Source organism: Thermobia domestica, chromosome 10, assembly GCF_964235325.1.
Source record: "Thermobia domestica chromosome 10, izTheDome1.hap1.1, whole genome shotgun sequence".
In the NCBI taxonomy this organism is placed as follows: Eukaryota; Metazoa; Arthropoda; class Insecta; order Zygentoma; family Lepismatidae; genus Thermobia; species Thermobia domestica.
Genome location: NC_137463.1, coordinates 97,159,616 through 97,182,038, shown reverse-complemented (window position 1 = coordinate 97,182,038; position 22,423 = coordinate 97,159,616). Strand labels below are relative to the sequence as shown.

The following is a 22,423-nucleotide window of genomic DNA, read 5'->3' as shown; positions in this document are numbered from 1 at the left end:
GGATAAAAAATCTGAAACTTTGGGAATAGTTATTCCTTTAGTATACTATAACACACACAACAGCGCGTTTTGTGCTTTTGAGCAGAAGGGAGTCAAAGTATTAAGGAATGACGTCATAGTGTAGGAGGTGTTTTGTTCACAAATTCAACTGGAAACTCGTTCTTGTGAAGTAAAATAAAGTAGGATGAATGGTTAGTCCAGTAAAGGGTCTCAAGCTCATTTCTTTCCTCTAATTGTGACTCACTGTCTTATCACACCCACAGCAACACTGGTGAAGAATGCTTGTATCAGGAGAAGTCGAGAAAAGTCAAAATGCACACTATTTTATTTTACTTCACAACAACGAGTTTTTAATTGAATTTGTGAACAAAACACCTCCTACACGATGACGTATTTCCTTAATACTTTGATCCCTTCTGCTCAAAAACATAAAACGCGCTGTTGTGTGTGTTATGGTATACTAAAGGAGTAACTATTCCCAAAGTTTCAGATTTTTTATCGAGGCCCATTGGAGATATTGGAAAGTGAAATATGTCGAATTGGCATAATTTCCCAAATTTACGATAGTTTTCATTCCTTCGGGAGCAGCTACAGGTCTGCAAATTTTTGTGTATAAACTTATGACCCCGTACTAAATGCACACAGAAATTCAGACCTCTACGTCGTTACTTCCTCTTCGCAAACATGTCTTCAATGTCCAAAAATGTTGCTACTGTAGGCCCTGATTTCACCCCTTTCAAGTTGTTTTAGGCAAAAATGTTAAGAGATCAAAGTATTAGCTCTGCGAAAGTTGGAGACGTCCAGCAATTTTCAATTTGCTAGGACAAATACATATTGAGATATTCAAAACAACGTAAACGGTTGAAATGTAGAAAAGGCAAAATGTCGGCAGCCGCTGCGTCGCTACGAGGTATTTTAAAAATCCAATGATCGTGGGTTTGAAGTACTCTCATATAGCATAAACATTCATGAAAAAATTAGATTTTTTTGGAGATGGTCGAGCAGCACATGCTTGATTGCTTACAATTTATTGACTCTCTGTTTTTCTTTCCCTTTAAATAATAATTTATTATGTTAGTGAGAGATAAATCAAACACACCTGTACAGGAAAGATGATAATTCTCGAGCTTCAATTTCAATATATCGGTTTCCAATTCCAGTGCAACTAGCTTTTTTTATCTTTATTTCTTAATTTTTCTTCCACATTTTTTTTTTTTAAAGAAAACTTGTTCCCATCTTCAAGGATAAGGAACTTGTTTGTGACAAAGACAAGAATAGTTTTCGTATTAAAACTTGATAACTAACTAAATGGAACAGGTGTTCAAGAATTGAGTTCTTGTATTTGACAACAATCAAGGAATTCAAGCTGGAATTTGTTTGACCATTTGCTTTAGCACTGTCCATGTGACCTTAAACTAATGCGACCTAAACATGATTTATGAATATAGCATTTCAATAGACGGTCAGTTTAGTAAATTTAACTACTGTCATCATGAAGTTTGTTTCCAACAAGAAATATTTATTTTAAATAATATAGTTATGACAGATTTTGCCGCCCCTCAAAACTTATCGCTCCGTGCAAATGCACGTGTTGCACATATGGTAGAGCCGGCCCTGTTCGAAGTGTTTGTATACATATGTCATACGTATATGGTAAATGTTTATTATTTTATACCTTGCTTAAAGGGATTAGAACTTTAAAGCCCCTCCCTGTTTTGTACCCTATTGATGAGAAACTAGTGGATTTAAGATGAAAGAAAAGGATAAAATGTTTTAGCTACCATCTCGAATAGTAATTACTGTACACCATTTGAATACTTAGTAAGTTGTTCAACAGGTTTCTGGGTTTCTTTTTCTCTCTCTCACGAACAGAACGAAAATACGTGGTATTGAATAAAATTAACTCGGCAGCTTCCCAATTAAAACTTTGAAGAAAAAGAGATTCGCAATCTCTGCTTTTTGCTAAACAAATCACGAAGAGGTTCACAACCTCTGCTTCTTGCTAAACGAACCACAAGAAACGCGTTACTTTTTCTGCAGTGTTCACACAAGTAATGGAATACAAATGGAAGAAAGTGTTAGTACAGGACTTCCAGATTCTACTTCTTTCAAAACAACCGGCCAGATAAGGGACCATATAAACTGTGATAAATTTATGTATTCATCTTTCCCCTCAGATAACATCAGAAGTGTGTAATATTTATTACTATTTGCTTTGATATTAAAAGTTTACTTTTTCATTGTGAGTGACTATCTACAGTATATACTGCTCTGTAATACAAAGTTCACCAAGTGATCCGTAAAGTTCAAGAAATACAAAAAAGTCACTACCAAATTATTCAGATCTTTACGGGTCTAGAAATTGTAAAGAAATATGAGTGAGTTCCTGGTTTATTGCCTAATAATTAGTGTTTTTGTCTTTACGAATTCCAATCACTTATGCAGCGGTTTCTCTGAATCTTCTCCCGATCATACAGAAGATAATTATCCCATTGTCAAAATAAGGGATGGATATGTGAGGGGCAAATTGATGAAGTCAAGTGAAGGACGACCTTTCTATGGCTTCAGGGGAATACCATATGCAAAACCTCCAATTGGGGAACTCAGATTCAAGGTAAGTATTATTATTATTATTATTATTATTATTATTATTATTATTATTATTATTATTATTATTATTATTATTATTACCTATTATTCCTATAATCCTATTCTCCTATAATCCAGCTCTTACTATTAGAGGCTAGATCGTATGGTGGGGAACAGCAACAGACTATCCTCTGTAAGGTAATTTTGCATGATGTGCTATGCACTCGTATACTGCACTCAATTCAAAGGATATCTTTAAGTTTTACTTTTCACGGTTATGCTGGCTAGGCTAAAGGAGACAATATTGATGAGAAATGAATGAAATGGTGCAATGAAGAAAGTGAGAAGAAGCGAGAGAACCCGGAGAAAACCCACGCACATGGAGTTTGTCCACTATAAAACTTTCTTGCCGCGAACTGTGATCTCACGAACCAAGGACCTCACGCACTACAGATGAACGCTCTACCGCTGAGCCACCGCGGCACCTGCACTCGAATCAAGTCACGGAGCCCATGCAAATAGTGTCCCATCTTTCATATTGTTTTTGTTGCATTAGAGCATAAGGGAAATTCAATAACTCTATATAAATAAAAATTAATATAATGATATCTGACAGCACACTTTCTAGATCACTGCACTAATTTTGGTGAATTTTGGCACATGAGTGGAGCCTAGCCTAACTTACAACTTTTTATTACATTTTCGGCAAGAGATAAGGGGAGGTGATACGTCAAAAATAATCGAAAGCGAACGATATTAGTGTCCAAGCCATATTTTCGTAGTTGTTCAGATGAATAGTAATACTTCTAATACCGCATAAGTTTCCATAGGTATGGGGACAGAGGACTGGGTGCAAAAAGGGGGTGAGATGTAAAAAAAATGGACCTCCAATTGATATTAGTTCCAACTCAGTAGTTTTTGGTGCAACTGAGATGAATAGTGACATTCTCGATGCCGTTGAAGTCAAAACTTATCTCCCATGGCTTTCCTAATGGGGGAACATTTCAAAATACTTCTCATAAAATTATTTTCCCCGTGCGAAGAAATTCCCCGATTTTCTTGTGCATATCTTAAAATGTTTTGATTGTAATTAATATTTGCTTTCTAAACTAGACATATATTCACTTACTTAGGAGTACCATATGTCAGTATTTATACGGACATGCCCACATTTCGAGAGTAAACATTTCCGGGTGCATACATTTTTCGAAACTATTTAATTTTTCCGCATTTCCTAAGCTCAAGTATACTGTCGACTGAATTTCGAACATTTCGCATGTAAATATATGTTTGACTAACTGTATTTAAAGAAGGAATGAAACCATTTGGTGTCAAGAGGTAGTTCTCATTCTAGACATTCTCTGTAAAGTGGGACACAGGTATATAGCTTCTATACTCTATAGAGGTCGGTACGGGCTCGGGCTCGGGCCCGGGCCTAGAAAGCATAGATCACTTCGGGCTCTGGCCGGGCCCGAGCCGTAAATTTTTAAATATACAACCATATTTTTCCGGCTTTATCGGGCCTAAATTTGTAAATATACTGTACAACTATATTTATGGGGCCATTCTTCCTGGAGAACTTTAACTTGAGACGCCCACACTAAAAATCTGATTATCATTTTATAATTCAGAGTAAAGCTAACTATGCAGTAGTGGAGAGAAAAACTAAAAGTAACAGAAATAAGCATATTTACTTTATCTGTGAGTGAAAGTTTGAGCAGCTAGAGTGTGGATTCCATTGTTTTTCTTCACAACAATCGACAATGACTGCTTTGAGGACTATCAGAGTGAGTTCAGTACATTTCCATTTGCATAAGAATTTGCACACATTGACACTTTGTTTTAAATATTTGGAGTATTCATCTCAAGTTGGACATTTCATGAGAATTTATATAAATGAAATATTTAGTTTGACGTCCCATGTTTATGCACCGAGGCTAAGGGAGACGAAATTTATATAAATGAGCATCTTCTCTAGAGAATTCATATAGTTAGCAAGTGCAAATGATAAGCTTTATTTCATTATTCTGTATGAATCACGTAAGCTTTTAAACTGCAAAATTAAACCTCTAGTTGTTGAAAATAAAAATACTATTTTGCGGTAATTATTAAGTTTCTGTAATTCGGGCTTACTTCGGGCTCATTTGATTATCACACGAGCTCAGGCCGGGCTCGGGCTTAAAGGATAAAGCATATTTCGTATTTGGATAGGGCCTCACATTATAAATTAACGGGCCGGGCCGGAGCTGAACCCGGGCTAAAAATTTGGCCCGTGCAGACCTCTACTGTGGTGGCACACAGTGTTGACCTGTTATTTTCTGTGGTGTGCTTGGTTTCCGCTAGATTTAGCTAGTTGGTTGCGAAAGGCTGAATGTTGCAAAAGTGTAGGTGGTACGCTGGGTTGGGGTACTGAACTAAAAAAAAAAAAAAAAAAAAAAAATGAAATGAAATCTTTGTTTTACGTCCCACGATTATGCCGGTTAGAGTAAAGGAGATGGTGATTATGAGAAATGAATGAAATGATGGAATGAGGAAAGTGGGAGGAAACGGGAGAACCCCGAGAAAACCCACGAGCACGGTGTTTGTCCACCACAAAGTCAACACGGCACGAGCTGGGATCGAACCAGGGACTCCAAGCAGCGGAGATGAACGCTCTGCCACTGAGCCACCGTGCCCCCTGTACTGAACTCAAGTTGGCAGCGAAAAGTTAAAGAACAAATTTGAAAGTAAAAGACAAACCTATCATTGTTGTGTTGAAAGATAATGTTTATGAAACGAGTTATCCAGATGGAAGTGTGCCAGCACTCTGGCATTTCAGAGTATGATAACTCTACATTTATTAGATTATTCACAATTTAAATCACAATAGCATCCACAAATCAAATTAACCTGGACAGAAGTCTAAAACTTTAAAAAAAAATGCCAATATTGTCAGTTTCTAAACTAATGAACGTTGTTCCTTATGGCAAAGTTCATGCAAGAAATGCGTGGAATAAACACATCAACATTTATTCTAATAAGCTTTAATCTTGTTGAATTAGCACAGTGTTCCCTAACTTTGTTTATCTGCACCCCCCTTCCTTAGTAAATCCTGAATACTTTGCGCTACTTCTTCCCGGACATTGGTCATACGCGCTTTTTATCTGACTCCCTTCTACGATTTTGGATGCATTGCATTCACAATAATAAAAATCAAAGTAATCTTGCCACGAGAAATTGGTTGAACCGTTTGAAATGAATTTTTATACATAGTTATTCAACTGGTTTTTCATTATGTTACTTAGATTAAAATTAGTGATGGGCACAAAAACGGGTTTTTCGTTTTCGGTTTTCGGTTTTTACGAAAAACGAAATCGGTTTTTGAAAATTAAAACCGAATTTCACCGAAACCGGCTAACGGTTTTTACCAAAACCGGTTCGGTTTTTCAAAACCGGTTCCGTTTTTTTTCAAAATTGGTTCTATTTCTGACCAGAATAGTGTTTCGTTCTTCTCCGGAAACCGATTCCGTTTGCACAGAAATATGTAGTTTCATGTGTTTTCCAAAAGTTTTCACCGGAATCAGTTTCGGTGAAAAACCGAACCGGTTTTTGAAGAAAACCGAAACCGGTTTCGGTGAAAACAACCGAACCGGTTTTGGAGAAAATTGAAACCGGTTTATGGAGAAAATCGAATCCCGTTTCGGTGAAAGATCGAACTGTTTTTGGACAAAACCGAAATGTCTTTTTTCGGATTTCGTTTTTTCTAGAAACCGGTTTCTGTTTTTTATAAAAACAGCTTTTGCCCATCCCTAATTAAAATACATATCCTAAGGAGGGGAACGAGAGGTCATAATTTTGGGAAAAATTGAGTATCCCACGACCTCGTCAAGTTAAGAAGATGAAACTACGGATCGGTGTTCCAATGTTTTTAGAAATACTCCTTTTAAGGGAGCAAGAGGAGCATTTTCTTAAAATGTCTTTCTTCACATTGAAATCGACTTTATCTGTTGTTTGTGACCGCATCACGAGGGACCGGTTGAACAGCCTGAAATGAATTTTAGAACATAGTACCTATATCGAGCTGTTTTTATAAAGTTATTTTGATTAAAGGGCTGATCATTAGAGGGTACAGGGAGTAGAAAATTTATGCCCAAAGTACAATATCTCACGAGTGTGGGTCATGTTAGGTAGATGGAACTCAATATAAAAACTCCTCATTAAAAATATATAGACGTCGGTCTCAGCATCTTTGAAATTTACTGTTTTAAGGGGAATGGAATCATATATATACATATTTGCCACATTGAAATTTACGTTGCATGTTTCTTGAGATTACATCGCAGGAAAATTACTGAACCATTTCAAATGAATTTTGCAACATTGTTATAGTACTTTTCTTAACCAGTTATAATAATATAGTACTTTGATGTCGTTTTGAAGAGCGATCCTAAGGGTCTAGACAGGTTCAAAATTCATCCCTAAAATATACCTTTTATGGGTTTATATCATTACATTTTCTTTCAAATGCATGTCCGAAAAGGGGAAAGGGGTTACAGTATTTTACATAAACCTATTTCCCCTTGCGAAGAATAAGCCTTACAGGTAGTCTTTAATAATAATAATAATAATAATAATAATAATAATAATAATAATAATAATAATAATAATAATAATAATAATCTCACTAATTTATGTTTATTTTCAGCAAGACTTCTGCATACCATTGTAGTACAATATTATTTTTTTAATCAGTTTTGTTACCTTTGTTCTTAATGAAATCACAGTTTTTACTCAATAGTGTTTATCTCTATATACAGGGTGTCTCAAAAGTCCCCTGACAGAATAACTCTGTTACTATCAGAGTTACAACAAAATATAAGAGGGAATGGGAAACCGTCTCCAAATATGATGTTTTCAATCTAAAGTGAAAGTTTTTTTTTTTTTAATCGGACGAGGCGTTTGGGTTGTATAATCTTTATGCGTCCAATGTTAAATGAAAATAGAACGTTGCCATTTACCTGGATCCACAACTTAAGTGAATGAAGTTACTGTCTCTTATGCTAACGTGTCGATGGCTAGCTCCCATTTCAAACATACTTTCATTCACCATACACCATACACCATACACCATACAACGTTTGTCCACGTCCCGTCCCGTACTTCCCTCCCCCAGCCTCAGATAAATGGCTATTTTCATTTATTAAATTAAAATGCTTAGGCCTAATGCTTTAGGAATTCATCACAATCACAAGGTTAGTTTTTAGTGTTTTGATTGAGGGAGAAACTATCGACAAATTTAGGAGTGTAGGGTATTATTTTTTACATTAGTCCTATTTCGTTCTTTGCTCCTTATTAGCACGTACTATAGAGGATATTTTAAGAGGGGTGCCCGCAAAGAGTATTATTGACATTTCGAAGTAAAATAAATTGAAATTTATATATTTTTCTCACAGTTTTTCCCGTTAGGTTAAAGGAGACATGATAAATGAAAGTGAATAACGCTGAAAGAATCGGTGAAATGAGAACGAGGGAGAAACAAAAAACCGAGAAAACACAAGGGCACGATGTTGTGCACCAGAAACTCACTTGGTCTAGTATCAAACCAGAGATGAGCACTCTAGCAGTGAACTATCGTGACACCTTGACATTTCAAATTGGGGGAAGGGAGATCAGTTAAATTATAAACTAAATGTTTGATGAAAAGTGGAACGCGCTTAAATTAAGGCTGAATCAGAGAATTGGTGTTGGAAGTAGGTCAAATCCAAGTTCTACTATCTACGATATATTAAGCTTCTACAATGATGTTATTCGAATATAGCCTCGCTGCTGAAAGGGACGTTAAACTTAAAATCAACTCAACTCGAATAGTAGCTTCCCATTAAAAATAAGCAAGCTTACCACGTTTGCAGGATTACACCAGAGTTGGCGTGGGTCAATGAAAACTTGACCCACGACCCACTGACCCACCACCCACCGTGACCCATTCTGACCCACGACCCACCATGACCCACTGTGACCCCCACCCACCGTGACCCACTCTGACCCACTACCCACCATGAACCACTCTCATCCACTGTGACCTATTCTGACTCACCAAAATCCATCGTCATCAACTCTGAACACGATCCACGGCCTCTTCTGTACTGACTAAAGAGTTTACACTTGTAATAAAACAAGACTGTGAAATTGTCACTAATCGGAGTTTGAATTTCTAGTCAATCACTCAAGCACCACTCTGTTACAATAACGGTGGATCTGACCTTTACGATATAAAATGGTAAAGTGTTTGTCAGTGAGGAAATTGAAACAGTTCGAGGTGGGAAGAAATTAGTTTGTGCCTAAAATACACTTGTACTAAGAGAGTATTCTTTCAAGTGTTAATTTCTGAACGCATTCCAAAAGAAACTTCTATTCGCAGGAAAATACCCCTGTACAATATGGAAAAGGTTATGGTTTCTCAGTTCACAGTATTTTTCTCACAAAAGACTTGAAAAATCAGTTTTTCATAGTGTATAAAGGTGCTCGGGTACCCTATGTGAGAGCATCTCTATAAAGTATGCTCATAATTGTAATTTGTGTAATTACCAATACACCACGTTAAATTTAACTTACAAATATGCATAATTGCAATTATTATGAATATTTATTCAAAGTAGTTTACCTAAAGCAAAGAAGAGACTTACTAAAAATTACGTACAAAATTGAATAACACAAATAAGCCAAAACAAATCTGAAATCGGGTTTATTTCCTGCTGGTAACTTTTTCTTGGTAAATCATCCGCAGCGGAATGATGTCCATCCTTCAGCCAAGAAATAACTAGCTCGTCTACTTTGAACTTGTCTAGCGGTGGGTCATTAACATTGATGAACAACAAGTTAGACAATGTTTGAGCATTTAGTCTATTTCTAATATCAGTCATCTGTAAAATCATAAGGGGAAATCCCCGTTCGTACTCTGTCGTGGAAATTGATAATACTTCTATCCGATTTCTGCAACTCCTCATCGACAATCTGCTTGTTAGACTTAAGTCTGATAACGATTTTTCTTGGCCAGTTTTGAAATACTCAGGAAGAAGTATCATCTCTCTATCACCATACAACATCTTTTCCATATCGACCATGTCAGTTGGCAATGTCGACTCATGGAGAACAGAAACTTCATCTACCACGCCTTCGATAGGAAATCTTGTGAATAAATTATCAATTAAAGCCTGATAAACTGATGATTTCTTATTTGTTTATAAATTTAGATTTTGTAATTACACATGAAGGTTTGATGCCATTACCAAGTTTCCTCCCCCCTCTAGAAAGCGAAAGGGAACGAGGTTCCTGGAAAGTGTTCAGTGGTGAATGGGAATTTCCCTCCTTCTTCCCCTTCAATTACAACACTGCTGTTTACCATGTGCCAAATTACGATGAATTTCAATTAAATTATCATATTATAATTATTTCCTTGTTGAATTACTTTTCGGTGGAAAAAGGATGAAATTTGAAAGTTCCAAATCAAGGTAAGTAGACCAACGTAAAGGGAAAAAAGTGTAAAATTTTCCATATAATTATGCGTACAATCCAAACTTAAAATTTCCGTGTAATTAAGCCTACAGTACAAATTTTATGCCTATTTTTTTCACAACTTTATGGGCTGATTGCCCTGTGCTCTAAGCGCTCCATATATTAAATATAAGCTTCTTCAATTATTATAGTAGAAAGCAATGGATATATGAAGCCAAACACTGTATTTTTTGTTTCTGATTTTTTTCTTAAACATCGATCGTTTTCGATCATTTTTACAAACCAACTCACTACCAATTTTCCATATATAGAAAGTGCCCCCCCTCCCACATAAAGGAGATTTTTTTAAAAAATGCTAGGACACATTCTGTTTATTTTCAATAAAGAGTTACTACACTGAATTTCAGCTCCGTAAGTTTAACGGTTTGCGAGATACTTTTTTTTTTTTTTTTTGCAAAAATTCGGATTCTCGCTACCTCCTTGGGATATTATGTATTATAATAAAAGCAATATAACATCCCAGTTTGGATTAAGGCCTAACTATATAAAAAAAACTAATTTCATTTGACTTTGCAATTTGACCGTGATGATCAGGGACACATAGTTACATTCAATTTTTATATAATAATTTATATATTACAGTGATTCAAAAATGTATTTTTTCTAGTAGTTAGCTCCTCTAAAAACTTACAGGTCTCGAAAGCCAAGTAGTAGTATAAGTCCTATTGCTATTATTACAATTACTCATATCAATATCCAAAAGTGCCTGAAGTTCATTTTTTTTACTTTGTTAGATGTACTCACCTTAGGTAAGTAGACAGAAACAAATGGAAAAGCAAGGGAAATGAAGGTCTTGAAAGTAAAACGAAGACAAATTTACCAGTCTTCAGAAGATACTGTCTACAATGCAGTGAGCAGAGAGGGTCATACTGAGTCGGTGGTTAGTAGTGGGTCATGGTGGGTGGTGGGTCGCAGTGGGTCACATGCTGTTGACCGACGACCCACTCAGAAAACTTGACCCACTGACCCACTCCATCTCTGGATTACACCAGGCGGCGTTTGTTGTATATTACTAGGACTATTTTTAAGTAACGTCCAATTGTCGGTAATTTGTATATTACACTTTTATTTTCACTGTGTTTAAATGTTTTGAGCTGGCTGAATTGTTCTGAAATTTCAATATTTTTTTTTTCACGAGACTTATCTTAAACGTACGAAAATCAGACAAAGAAATGTATATTAGCAATGTCTTTCCTAACGTTCTCTTTTCTTTCTTTTAATGTTTACATTTTGATATTCCTATTCCATTTATTCTCAGCCTCCACAACCTTTGGATTCGTGGCAAGGAATATGGGACGGTACACGATATGGGAGCAGCTGTTTACACTACAATTTTATCTTGCCAAATGAGAAAGACAGAATTGTTGGTGAAGAGGATTGCTTATTTATAAATGTATTTACGCCGAAGGTAAGATATCTGGCAATAATGGTAAATGAAATTGTATATCTTAGTTGTAAGAATATATAAGATAACGGAAGGAAACGTTTATGGCTTTTATAAATCAACATAATAGGTGGATTCATGGTAGGATCTTAAAATTATATAACCTAGTTCAGGAAACAAAAATTCGTGAACAAAATTATGATATCTGATACAATGATAATTTCAAGAAGAATTACAGTAGTTTAGTAGTCATAGATGAAATATAACTGATATACTGCTATTTACGATAGGATGAGAAATAAAATATACTAAAATTTAGACTAAGTACACGGATGATAAATTAAAATTAATTATAAGAATATAATTAGTGACACGAAATTAATGGGAAACAACAATATTATACCCGAAAAGTCCGATGAAAGCGATGGTATTTCGATAACTTCGTGTGGCTCGGGAATCTAGAAAGAAAAAAAAAAATCTTCTCACCAGAAATATTTTAACACTGACCCACTGTGACCCGACCCCTCCCCAGAATACAATATTCTAAAGTGTTACAAGGGGAGTATGCCCCAAAACAAGTAACATTTTAAAATAATTCCATTTTCTTATAATTTCTCAGAGTTGTCAGAAACTTTTAGGGAAGTAATTTAATCTAACTTGAGATTTGACATATCTACACAGATTTCCATAATTTGGTAGACGTGTAGTAGACAACAGGCCACGGAGATTTCTACTTTTAGTTGAGGGGTTATTTCAATGCCTGATCAACAAGGAACCCAAGAGAAAAACAAATATCTATGGCCCGTTGTCTACCGCATGATTACAGTAGTGTCTGACCCTGTATAACTATCCAAGTAATGGGGCGTTTACACTTGGTCGATTTAGTCGCACGACTAAATCGACTCGCTGCATTTGCCACTAAATCGAAGCAACTGGGCCGAATCAGATCGATGGATGTGTTCAATTATTTCAACCACAGAAAATAAAACGTCTTTCAATTCAGTTGCCAGTCGATTAGTCGCCTTCGATCAACAAGCGATTAAGTTGAAGTTACGTTTACACGGTCGATTAAGTTGAAAGTGACGTCAATTCAACTGAATCGAACGCAAATCGACCAAGTGTAAACGCCCCATAAGAGGGAAAAAGGTCAGCAACCCCTTCAATGCTCAGTAATTCCCTCTGCCCCTGTCAGTGACCCATTGGTCAGTAACCTCTCTGCTCTTCATTAATAACACGGTTGGCAAGAACTGTTAAAAGAACTGTTTTAATGAGTCAGAATAGTTTAGAATTTTAGAAAATATGACAACGCTGTGCACTAAACGTTTAGAGTTAAATGCTTCGTAAGCCCTACAAAATATTGTTGTATGAAGTCATTTTTGTCCTATTCAATGTATTTGATTAACTTGAAATTAATGAATAGAGTTTGATAAATAAACAAATAAATTAATAAATTAATCATTCTTATTATGAACCAATCAAAAATGGAATTCTAATTGCTCTACTTCAATCAGATTTTAGCAAAATAGTTTTCCACCAATCAACGTTCAGTATACCTAACAAATAAAATTAATTGATCTTAATTCAGCAAAGATAAAAACAATAAATATTGTGATTACATAGAAAAAGTTCCTGTGGCATCATAAGTAAACGTCAAATATTTTAAGAAATCCATGATCCAGGTAAACTAAGTGTATCCTTCAAGAGTTTTTCATAAGATTTTATCTATTGATAAATTGGTTTCAAGCAACAGGAACACCTTCCAAGGCGTCATAAGACAAATAGCTCTTGCCCTCAGTGGCGAAGCGTAATCAGACAAGTAGGGTAGGCCCTACAAACTAATAACATAAATAACATTTAATGTATCATAAAATGTTTAAAATTATAATCAGAATTCTATTTTCCTTATTGAGTTAAACAAGAAAACTACCAAATCTATTTATTTTAAAGAAATTTCTTGGCTGTATTTCTAATACTGTTTAGATTTGAATTATGTGCATATATACATAGTAGTTTTGTTGTTCTTGTTGTTTAACAAGAAAGAATGAATATATAAACAAAACTAGACAGAAAGTAGCCTATATTATTATTATTATTATTATTATTATTATTATTATTATTATTATTATTATTATTATTATTATTATTATTATTATTATTCAACAAATATTTACACGAGGAAAACACACAATATGTATTAATGGAATATTCCTATTTACCTCCACTACAAACATTTTGAAGTGTAATTCATACTTTCTTCTGTCTTGGATTTGCAGAAGGAAGAGGGGAATTTCCTCCTTAGTTGCTGCTTTCATTTCCAGCATATTTGAAAATAGAGGGAAAGAAAAAGAAAGTAGAGTCTTATAGTTAGGCTTCAAATCTCTTGGTTAAACGTTTGTTACTTGCATCTCTCACTTTAAAGTAAGTACAATACTGCATTTAATTAAAGCATCATGTGATAATGACTTCACTAGAAGGAACTTTATTTGAATCAACGCAAGATACTTAATTGTATTCTATGGATTGGCATATTTAATGGGATGGCTTCCGGGCTTAAGCACTCACCGAAATTTTATCGCAACTTTCTATTGTTTTATACATATTACAGAATTTTCACATTTTCAGGAATAAAGTTAGCAAAGCGCCTCCCGAAACAAGCAAAGCCCCCCGAAACAAAATTTTAAATACTCCACTGATTCTATGAAATGAAAAACTCAATTAAATTACACACAGATATAATTATTTTATCTTGTACGGTAGTGTTTGTAAATTAATACGTATGATTATTGTATCAGACTTATATTCTATGTGCTATTATGGACCAGGCGCCCCATGTATGAAAAAAACAGCTACTTTGAATAACTCATGAGAGTACATATACCTAAATTAAACAAGTTATCACTAACAGAAAGACATAATTATACACAGAAACTTCTTACTCTGTGTTAAGGAAATTATTTTCTAACATATTAGCATTGAAAGATGCTTTCAGCGTTAAAACTAAACTCCCAGAGGCTAGCCTTCGTACTTTCCCAACAATGCTTGTAATCTCAAGCCAAAAAACTTCGCTCCCTGAGCAGTAGTCCGTAAACCTGTCCAGCGAGCTAGTGAGGCTCAGACGGAAGGGATTCCGAGTGTTTCCAACGTACGATTTTGTTACCAAAAAACACGAAATGTTGAAGTATTGGCTTTATTTTATAAGAAACGAAAAATAAAGATAACAGGGTAGGCCCGGCCTCAGAGCCTCATAGTACGCTTTGCCACTGCTTGCCCTATATATAGATTCCAAATAAAAGTTCGTAAGATAATCCTATGAATTCCTGAACCAAAACATATCTTACCAAAATATAACTAAATCATTAACCTCATACATTCATTTCAGGAACAAAGTAATCATATTCATCACTGATTAAATTTATCAAATTGTTATTGATACAGAATACAAAATGAATTAATACGTTCCTGTCAAAAGTGGTCAAATTCCTCGTATTATTTTGATAATTATAAACCCATCTAAAATGTTCGTTTATACGTCTGTTAAAAGATCACCAAATTATTATTTTGATAGTCACCTAATAATGCAAGTCTGGCTATGACCAGCAGGGTCACTGATCGAAAGCAGGAAGATTATTGGCCAATGGGACAATGGGACCTGTGGTCATTAACCAGGGGGAAAGGTTACTGAAGGAGTCGATGATCAAGGGTAGGGGCTGACTCTGCTAATTCAAGTGTTCCACGTATTACTGCCACTGACGTACGGAAATCTCAATGTGTTAGATACGAAAAATAAAACATTTGACGGCGAAAACAAATGAATGAAATTGAAAAGAACAACTTAAAATTTTGGAAGCGAGTAGACGTAGGATAAAGTGTGAAAGTCTTGCGTGAAGAAACCAGAATGTTTTATCATAGTAGTAAAACAATAAATCTAACAACAATGTGCAAACCAGAGGGTCGGCAAATTAATTTGGTCTGGAGGTCTACTAACACCAATTATGAAATGAGTGGTACTCACTGCTGCTCGTCTTTGTTGCACTGAGATCTAGAGTTTGTGATGGTTTTGGTGTATTAATACTAAATAAAAAGTTAATTTTAGAATTGATGATCTCGAAAAAATATTAACAATGTTACAATTTCGAAGTCCCCATTAATATGAAAGTTATAAAATTCAAGAATAAAGATGTATGAAACCACGAGCATACAGAAGATATCAGGTTGTCCTGGTGGTAAGAGCAAACTCAATAAATAGACACTGCGTACAATTTGAACAATCCAAAAATAATCATTCATTTAAGGTGTTTAGAGTAGTAGGTAATACCAACCTGATCCTGAGACAGCCAATTATTGTGCCTACATATACGATAGTCTTTTGGATAGAAATACTGTTGCAAAATAAATGGAGGATTATGTCGATAGTTCAGAGTACATTTTTAGGTAACATGCCTTTCTTGAGTTCGGTCTTACTACTCGAAAAGCCTTACATCTAATTAGAAATGTTTATAGAAAATAATTTAAAAGTAAAAACACGACTCTTTTCATAAGCGCGTTTCTTGAATGTTCGTAAAACGTTTTCAAATACCAACCAAAATTCGAATCGTAAACTTTCAAGAAGTTTTTCATAAATACTATACAGGGTGGCCTAAAAGTAGGTATACAGTACCGTACTGATCAGTTCATTGCATTTTATATCATTTTTTTAATTATTGCAATTCATCAGTTAGACTTGGTTTCTTTATTATTTGTTCTTAATGTCATTTTGCTTATACCTTAACCTCGGAACAGCTGAAACAAATAAACCCATAAACTATAATGTTATACTAGGGGTGTATACCTATTTTTGGGCCACCCTGTATAATAAAACAAATTTAGGCATTTCAGGAGAAAGGAACGAAATGAAATCTTTCAGTTTAATGCCTCACGATTATGACCGTTAGGCTAAGAGATATGATTATTAAAGCAAGTGAATGATAATCGAAGAACCTGTGGAATGAAAAGTGGGTGGAAATGGAAGAACTCCGGGAAAACCCACGAGCACGATGTTGTCGACCACAAACTTACCTGGCAGGGATCGAACTAGGGACCCCACGCATCAGATGTAAATGCTCTACCATTGAGCCACCATGTCCCCTAACAATGTGTGTGCTTCTTAGCAATGTATCATTATAACTGTTGAGCAAGAATACTTCAGTGAACATTCCCAAAACTGAGATTTGTAAACACTTAATAAATAATAATAATGATAATATATTCGAATGTTTGTATTTTAATTAGGAAAAGATATACAAACAAAAGTAGAAATCAGAAGTGAATGTTCTCGTTCCATATAGTGCATGCGATAATTTTAAGGAAATCTATAGTCACAAGAGTTGTCTAATTATTTCTTCGGATGTATCAATTCTAGGTGTATTCCTTTTCATTTTTACAAAAAGATATAGTGGTACTCTTTTCAGATTTGTTAATAGTATCTCACAAATTAATATCTAGAAATAATGTATATCTAGAAAATATTTTTCCCGTGATAGGTTTAGTCTGTGCTCTTTCTTTCTGTTTTCATTGTATTACTTTTCTTTCTGTTAGACAAGTGTCAGATAACATTGAACAAGATCTTTCGCTCTCATAGAGATCAGAAACTACAGTTGATATACAAGAAATTTGTTAGAACTCCAAATATAAGATGATCACCAAGGAGATGATGTGCCTTATCAGATTTGCTTCCTGTCTTATGAAATATTTACAGATAATTTTTTTGTGTTTCTTCCAATTTGAAGTTTTCCATACTTTTAAAATACCATAACAGTACGCAACAAAAGAATACATCATATTATATATACAATTTGTATATGAAACATGTTATTTTCGTTTGTTGATGTCTATATATAACTATTTCTGTATTGTCATCAATCATATATGTGTTTCAAATCGGTTGAAGATAGGAAGTGAGTGAAGTTTTTAAATAAGTTTTTATCCAGACAAGTTTAAGAAAAAAATAAATTTTTATATTTCTAGTATTTATAGCATCGAATTCCGTTCTGTCCAATATTTATGAAACACTCCTAAAAAAAGTTAAATGTTGTTGTGTCATGATAATTACTAGTCATCATTTTCAACACATTTTAAGAAAGGATAAAAAAATCACATTTTAATTTTTGTAGGCTGCCCTGGATAAGAAGAATCCTTCAACATTTGATGTCTTGGTGTTTATTCATGGCGGTGCGTTTCAATTTGGCTCAAGTAGTGCGTACGGACCACAGTATCTTATGGACAGAAATATTGTCGTTGTTACTTTCAACTACAGATTGGGGCCTCTTGGTAAGATTTCGTTTCCAACTTATAAGCGTATTTTACAACTTAACTAGAAATTAAGCTTAACATCTAGACCGGTCTGATTTTAAAGAATATTACATAACGCTTTGCTTGTATCATAGTTTCCCAGCTTATCATGAACATGCATCGTTGTTGAGACTTATTGGTGAGTCTGTACAAACTAGCGATACATGTTGTACTCACATTTCTGTTACCCACTTTAAAGTGGTATTTCATTGCTAGAAACGCAAGCATACTACCGACATTTGTATGATTTTCCTGAAGACCACTCAGTTACTATGGTAACCGTGTATAAGTATAGACACGTTTAAAAACACATTATACTACATATTATCCCTATTTAAAACGAGTATATGGATAACCTCCATTGGAAGTATGTATACGTATGTATCTCAGACCCTCACTCTATATAATATATATTCTTCCTAAGAGCAGTTATAACTAATACTTAATGACAATTAGACACGTAGGGTCTATACGATAAGTATATCCATAATTAAAAAAGAAAGAAGTAGAAAAGTTTTCACTGGTGGTTAAAACTGAGTAGTCGCAGAGTTTGCAGCTGGGGGAAATATGAGAGAAAATAGCTGCCCAATGAATACAGAAGGCAAGATAGGACGCCAGTATGGCGTCCATATAATTCCAAGAGTTCTTAAGCTTATAAGTATACATCTTTCTATTTATAATCTTCTGTATTTTGGATAACTTATTTAAAGTGTTTCTTTATCATGCGTGAATTATCATGGTTACCTCCAGCCCTACTATTGACATTCAACGTGATCAATTCCATTTACTTTTGGACTGTCGGATTCAGATATGTGTCTGTCATTCTAGTTACAGCATAGCTATACCAACTATTTATATGTAATACAATATTTAACTTTTGAACAAACTTACGTAGTGTGCTTAGCCTAAATTGCTGCCTCAAAACTAATATAACCTGTAATAGGTTTTCAAGAAAGAAAAATACAGGAGGTCATTTATAAGAGAGTGTGGAAAAATGGTGTTGGTTTCGCGGTGATTGTGATAGTGTTAACATCTCCTAGAGTAAGTTGACGGAGAGGAAGTGGAAAAAAGTGGTTTATTCTCACCGACACTTTTCACACATATATACTCTTGAAATCACCTACATTCTTCTACAATTACCTTACACGTCTACATTTCATTTAATTACTCACTCTTTCCAAATTTCTCACCCTGACCAACTGGGTAACTGGCCCTCTTCTTCCCGTTGGAACTCCATCACGATTTTGAATTTTACTATACCCGATTAAGACTTTACATTTATTTACCTAACTATGACAAATTAGTATTTCTATGCCTATACTGACATAATTAACATTCATTAATTTTCTATTAATTTCATACTATATATAACAGGTAATGCGACTTGAAAGTCGACCAAAAAAATACAAATGGCGGCTTCCGCCATTTGTAAAAATCTTTACAATTTCAGTTCAAGTATTTCAATTTATACACATTTTTAGCATACTAGGCTTATATAGCTGATGCTCTCTTAAATAACACCGTTAACGGTGAAGAAAATACAAATACAGAAAATGGTGTTAGATGTTGAATCCGTTTCGTACTAGTGGTGGGGAAATGTGTGTTTTATCGACGTGAACTAACGGCAAGTATAGTAATTCAAGTGATTTAGTTTTTATTGAATAATGAAGAATTAGTGCATGTGATTTCTGTGTAGTGTTCAAGGTGAAAACAGAAATTCACAATTAAAATTAGGTGACAGGACACCTTAGAAACAAAACAAAACAAAAAAAAACTATCAATTTAGTATTATATTTCACGTAAGTTAGAGCAGCATAAAAGTGATACTGCTTGATTATCAGGATATTTGGTGCATAAATTGTCCCCTTTTTATAAGATAAGGTTAGTTTTTTTTTTAAATTCTTGTCAAGAAAATGCAGGGTTCAGAATGTCGGTTAATATGGAAATGCAACCGCACATTCTCAAAATTACAGCGGACGACATGATGGTTACCAGTAACCAAACTATAAATGAATTGGACAATGAGAGTGAATCAATGGAACTCTTGGAAGAAAATAAACGTGATAGTCAGTGTAAGAATATTTCTGAGACTCAACGGAAAATTAAAACTTTCACAAATAACAATGTAAAAGACAATGCATTAGCTGGGAAATCAACCACGGTAAATACACATTAACAACGAACCGCCAATAGTGAATAAATATAATGGTAGTCACAAACCCCCTTATTTTGTATTCCTTAAAATCAAAGAAACACGGCCTACTCACCCAATGGCGATTAGTCGTTGTTTATATCTTGCAGACATCCCTGGCATCATAAAATTTCAAAAAATAGGTCCATATCTTATGAAAATTTCATTCTTATCAGCCCACGAAGCAAACACTTTTCTCGATCATGAAAAATTAACTAAAAAACAATGGCAAGCGTACATTCCAAACCACGCTATATCTAGTGTAGGGGTAGTAAAAGGTGTCCAAGTTGATATCCCATTACAGGACTTATCAAGAGATATAAGTATTATATCTGTAAGACGAATCCACCGTACCATGCCAGAGGTACAAACAAACCTACCCAGACGATAGTCATAACATTTGGATCGCAAACCTTACCAGTAGACATTGGCCTATATTACCAAAAGTTACAAGTAGAGTCATACATACCGGCTATTCGACAATGTACGAAATGCTGGAGGTATGGACACCTGGCCTCCCAGTGCAAGGACCAAAATATAAAATGCCATAGATGCAGTGAATTGCATTCTAGGGAAAACTGCTCTAACCCACCGAAATGCTTACATTGTAACCAACTACATGAGGCAAACGCACAAAATTGTGCGGAACGACTACGTCAGAAACAAATAATGAACCTTATGACATCACAAAATATATCGTTTAATGAAGCCTCTCAACAAATACCTAAAACAACTACTCGACCAATGCAGTATAGTACTGCTGTGACATCCAATGTGAATTCATCTATTGCTAGTACATCACTTTCATTTTACAATTCACAGTTGAAATCTCCATCCCCATCGCAGGAAAATAATGAAATAACTTTTTCTTTTCCAGCATTAGAAGCAAATGCCTTAGACAGTCCTCCGGGTAAAAAACGAAAAAAAGAATACACTAACCAAAAATTAAAACGACATCAAATATAACCTTTAAAAACATCATTCAATAACTTATTTAAAAGTAATAAGGAATTGGTTAGGGGTCCTTCTTTCACAAATAACACAAACATTACTAGGGAAAACAAATTAATAAGCTTATTACCAAATTCACAACATGATAAAATCCAACCAACGTCTTATGCGTCCAACAATCGGTTTTTTTATATTCGTCCTCCAATTTGCAATCAGGCAACAAAATCTAATCCTTCGCAGAAACCTCAAAGCACTTCAATATTAAAAAAATAAAAAACAAATAGTGGCTATATAACAAATAATTCAACTTTCACTTCGCATACATTGTCCTAATGACACTGTTAATTCAATCATGCAACAAATAAATGAAATTTTTGATTAACCGATATGGCTATAAAAAATCCTAATGTATTTACTGTTCTGCTATGGAACATGCGAAGTTTTCGGGGAAAATGACCGCATTAAATTTTCTTATAAATATTTTTCAACCTAACATTATCCTACTTCAGGAAACTTGGTCCAAACCTGACTTCCCGATAATCATACCTGAATATAACATTATTTAACAAGTAAGAGCGGATGGATATGGAGGGATAGCTGTGGGAGTTCATAAAAGTCTTTCATACAAAAATATCCGGTTGCTCTCCCTCATACCCATTATGCAACACAAATTTTAGCTATTGAACTATCAAAATATAAGATCGTGAATATATACAGTCCTCCAGGTAAAATACTAACCACTCAAGCCTGGCAATCTTTATTTACTTCTAATAATAAGTTTGACCTAATTGGAGCGGATGCTAATTCAAAATCTAAATTGTGGGGTAATATTCGTACAAATACTGCGGTATCAGAACTCAATTCGGCATTAAAAAACTCTAATTATTTAATTTTAAATGACGGAACTCCGACTAAACTAAATAAGGATAATTCTTCAGCAGCACCAGATGTAACTATTATTAAAAATGAAAAGTACTTATACTCGGATTGGACAGTATATTATGACACCTTTGGAAGTGATCACTATTCCATAATAACTACTATTACAAATAATAAAACGTTTTCAACACCTGTGACCAATGATAAAAGGAACATTTGTACGGTTTATACACCTCCTATTTCTACTCAAACAAACTGGGAACAATATAAAAAAGAAATAGATACTGTCATCACTGAGGGAAGCAATACGGAGATTGACCCTCTAATATCTCAGATTTTGTATGCTTCGAAAGTTTCACAACTAAACAATTTAAAACCACAAAAAAAAGTCAGAGAAAAAAGAACATTTACAAATCCCCGCACCCTACTTGGTGGAATCCAACCTGCCAAAAATGAGTAAATAAACGTATGAATGCTTTTGCGTGTTTTTAGAAAATCTAATTCTAAAACAGAGTTTTTGTATTATAGAAAGATAAATGCAGAAACAAAAA

At 34.6% G+C, this 22,423-nt stretch overlaps 1 protein-coding gene across 1 annotated transcript in view; it reads left to right on the top strand.

The window, feature by feature from the left end:
• The first annotated feature begins 2,290 nt into the window (after positions 1 to 2,290).
• The window catches only part of LOC145662589 (esterase E4-like), a 94,264-nt gene continuing 74,131 nt past the window's right edge, over positions 2,291 to 22,423 (top strand). The window contains exons 1-3 of the mRNA XM_081728307.1: positions 2,291 to 2,614; positions 11,399 to 11,548; positions 17,674 to 17,830. Coding sequence (XP_081584433.1) covers positions 2,375 to 2,614; positions 11,399 to 11,548; positions 17,674 to 17,830 — 547 coding nt within the window. The 5' untranslated portion in view covers positions 2,291 to 2,374. The remainder of the gene's footprint in view (positions 2,615 to 11,398; positions 11,549 to 17,673; positions 17,831 to 22,423) is intronic.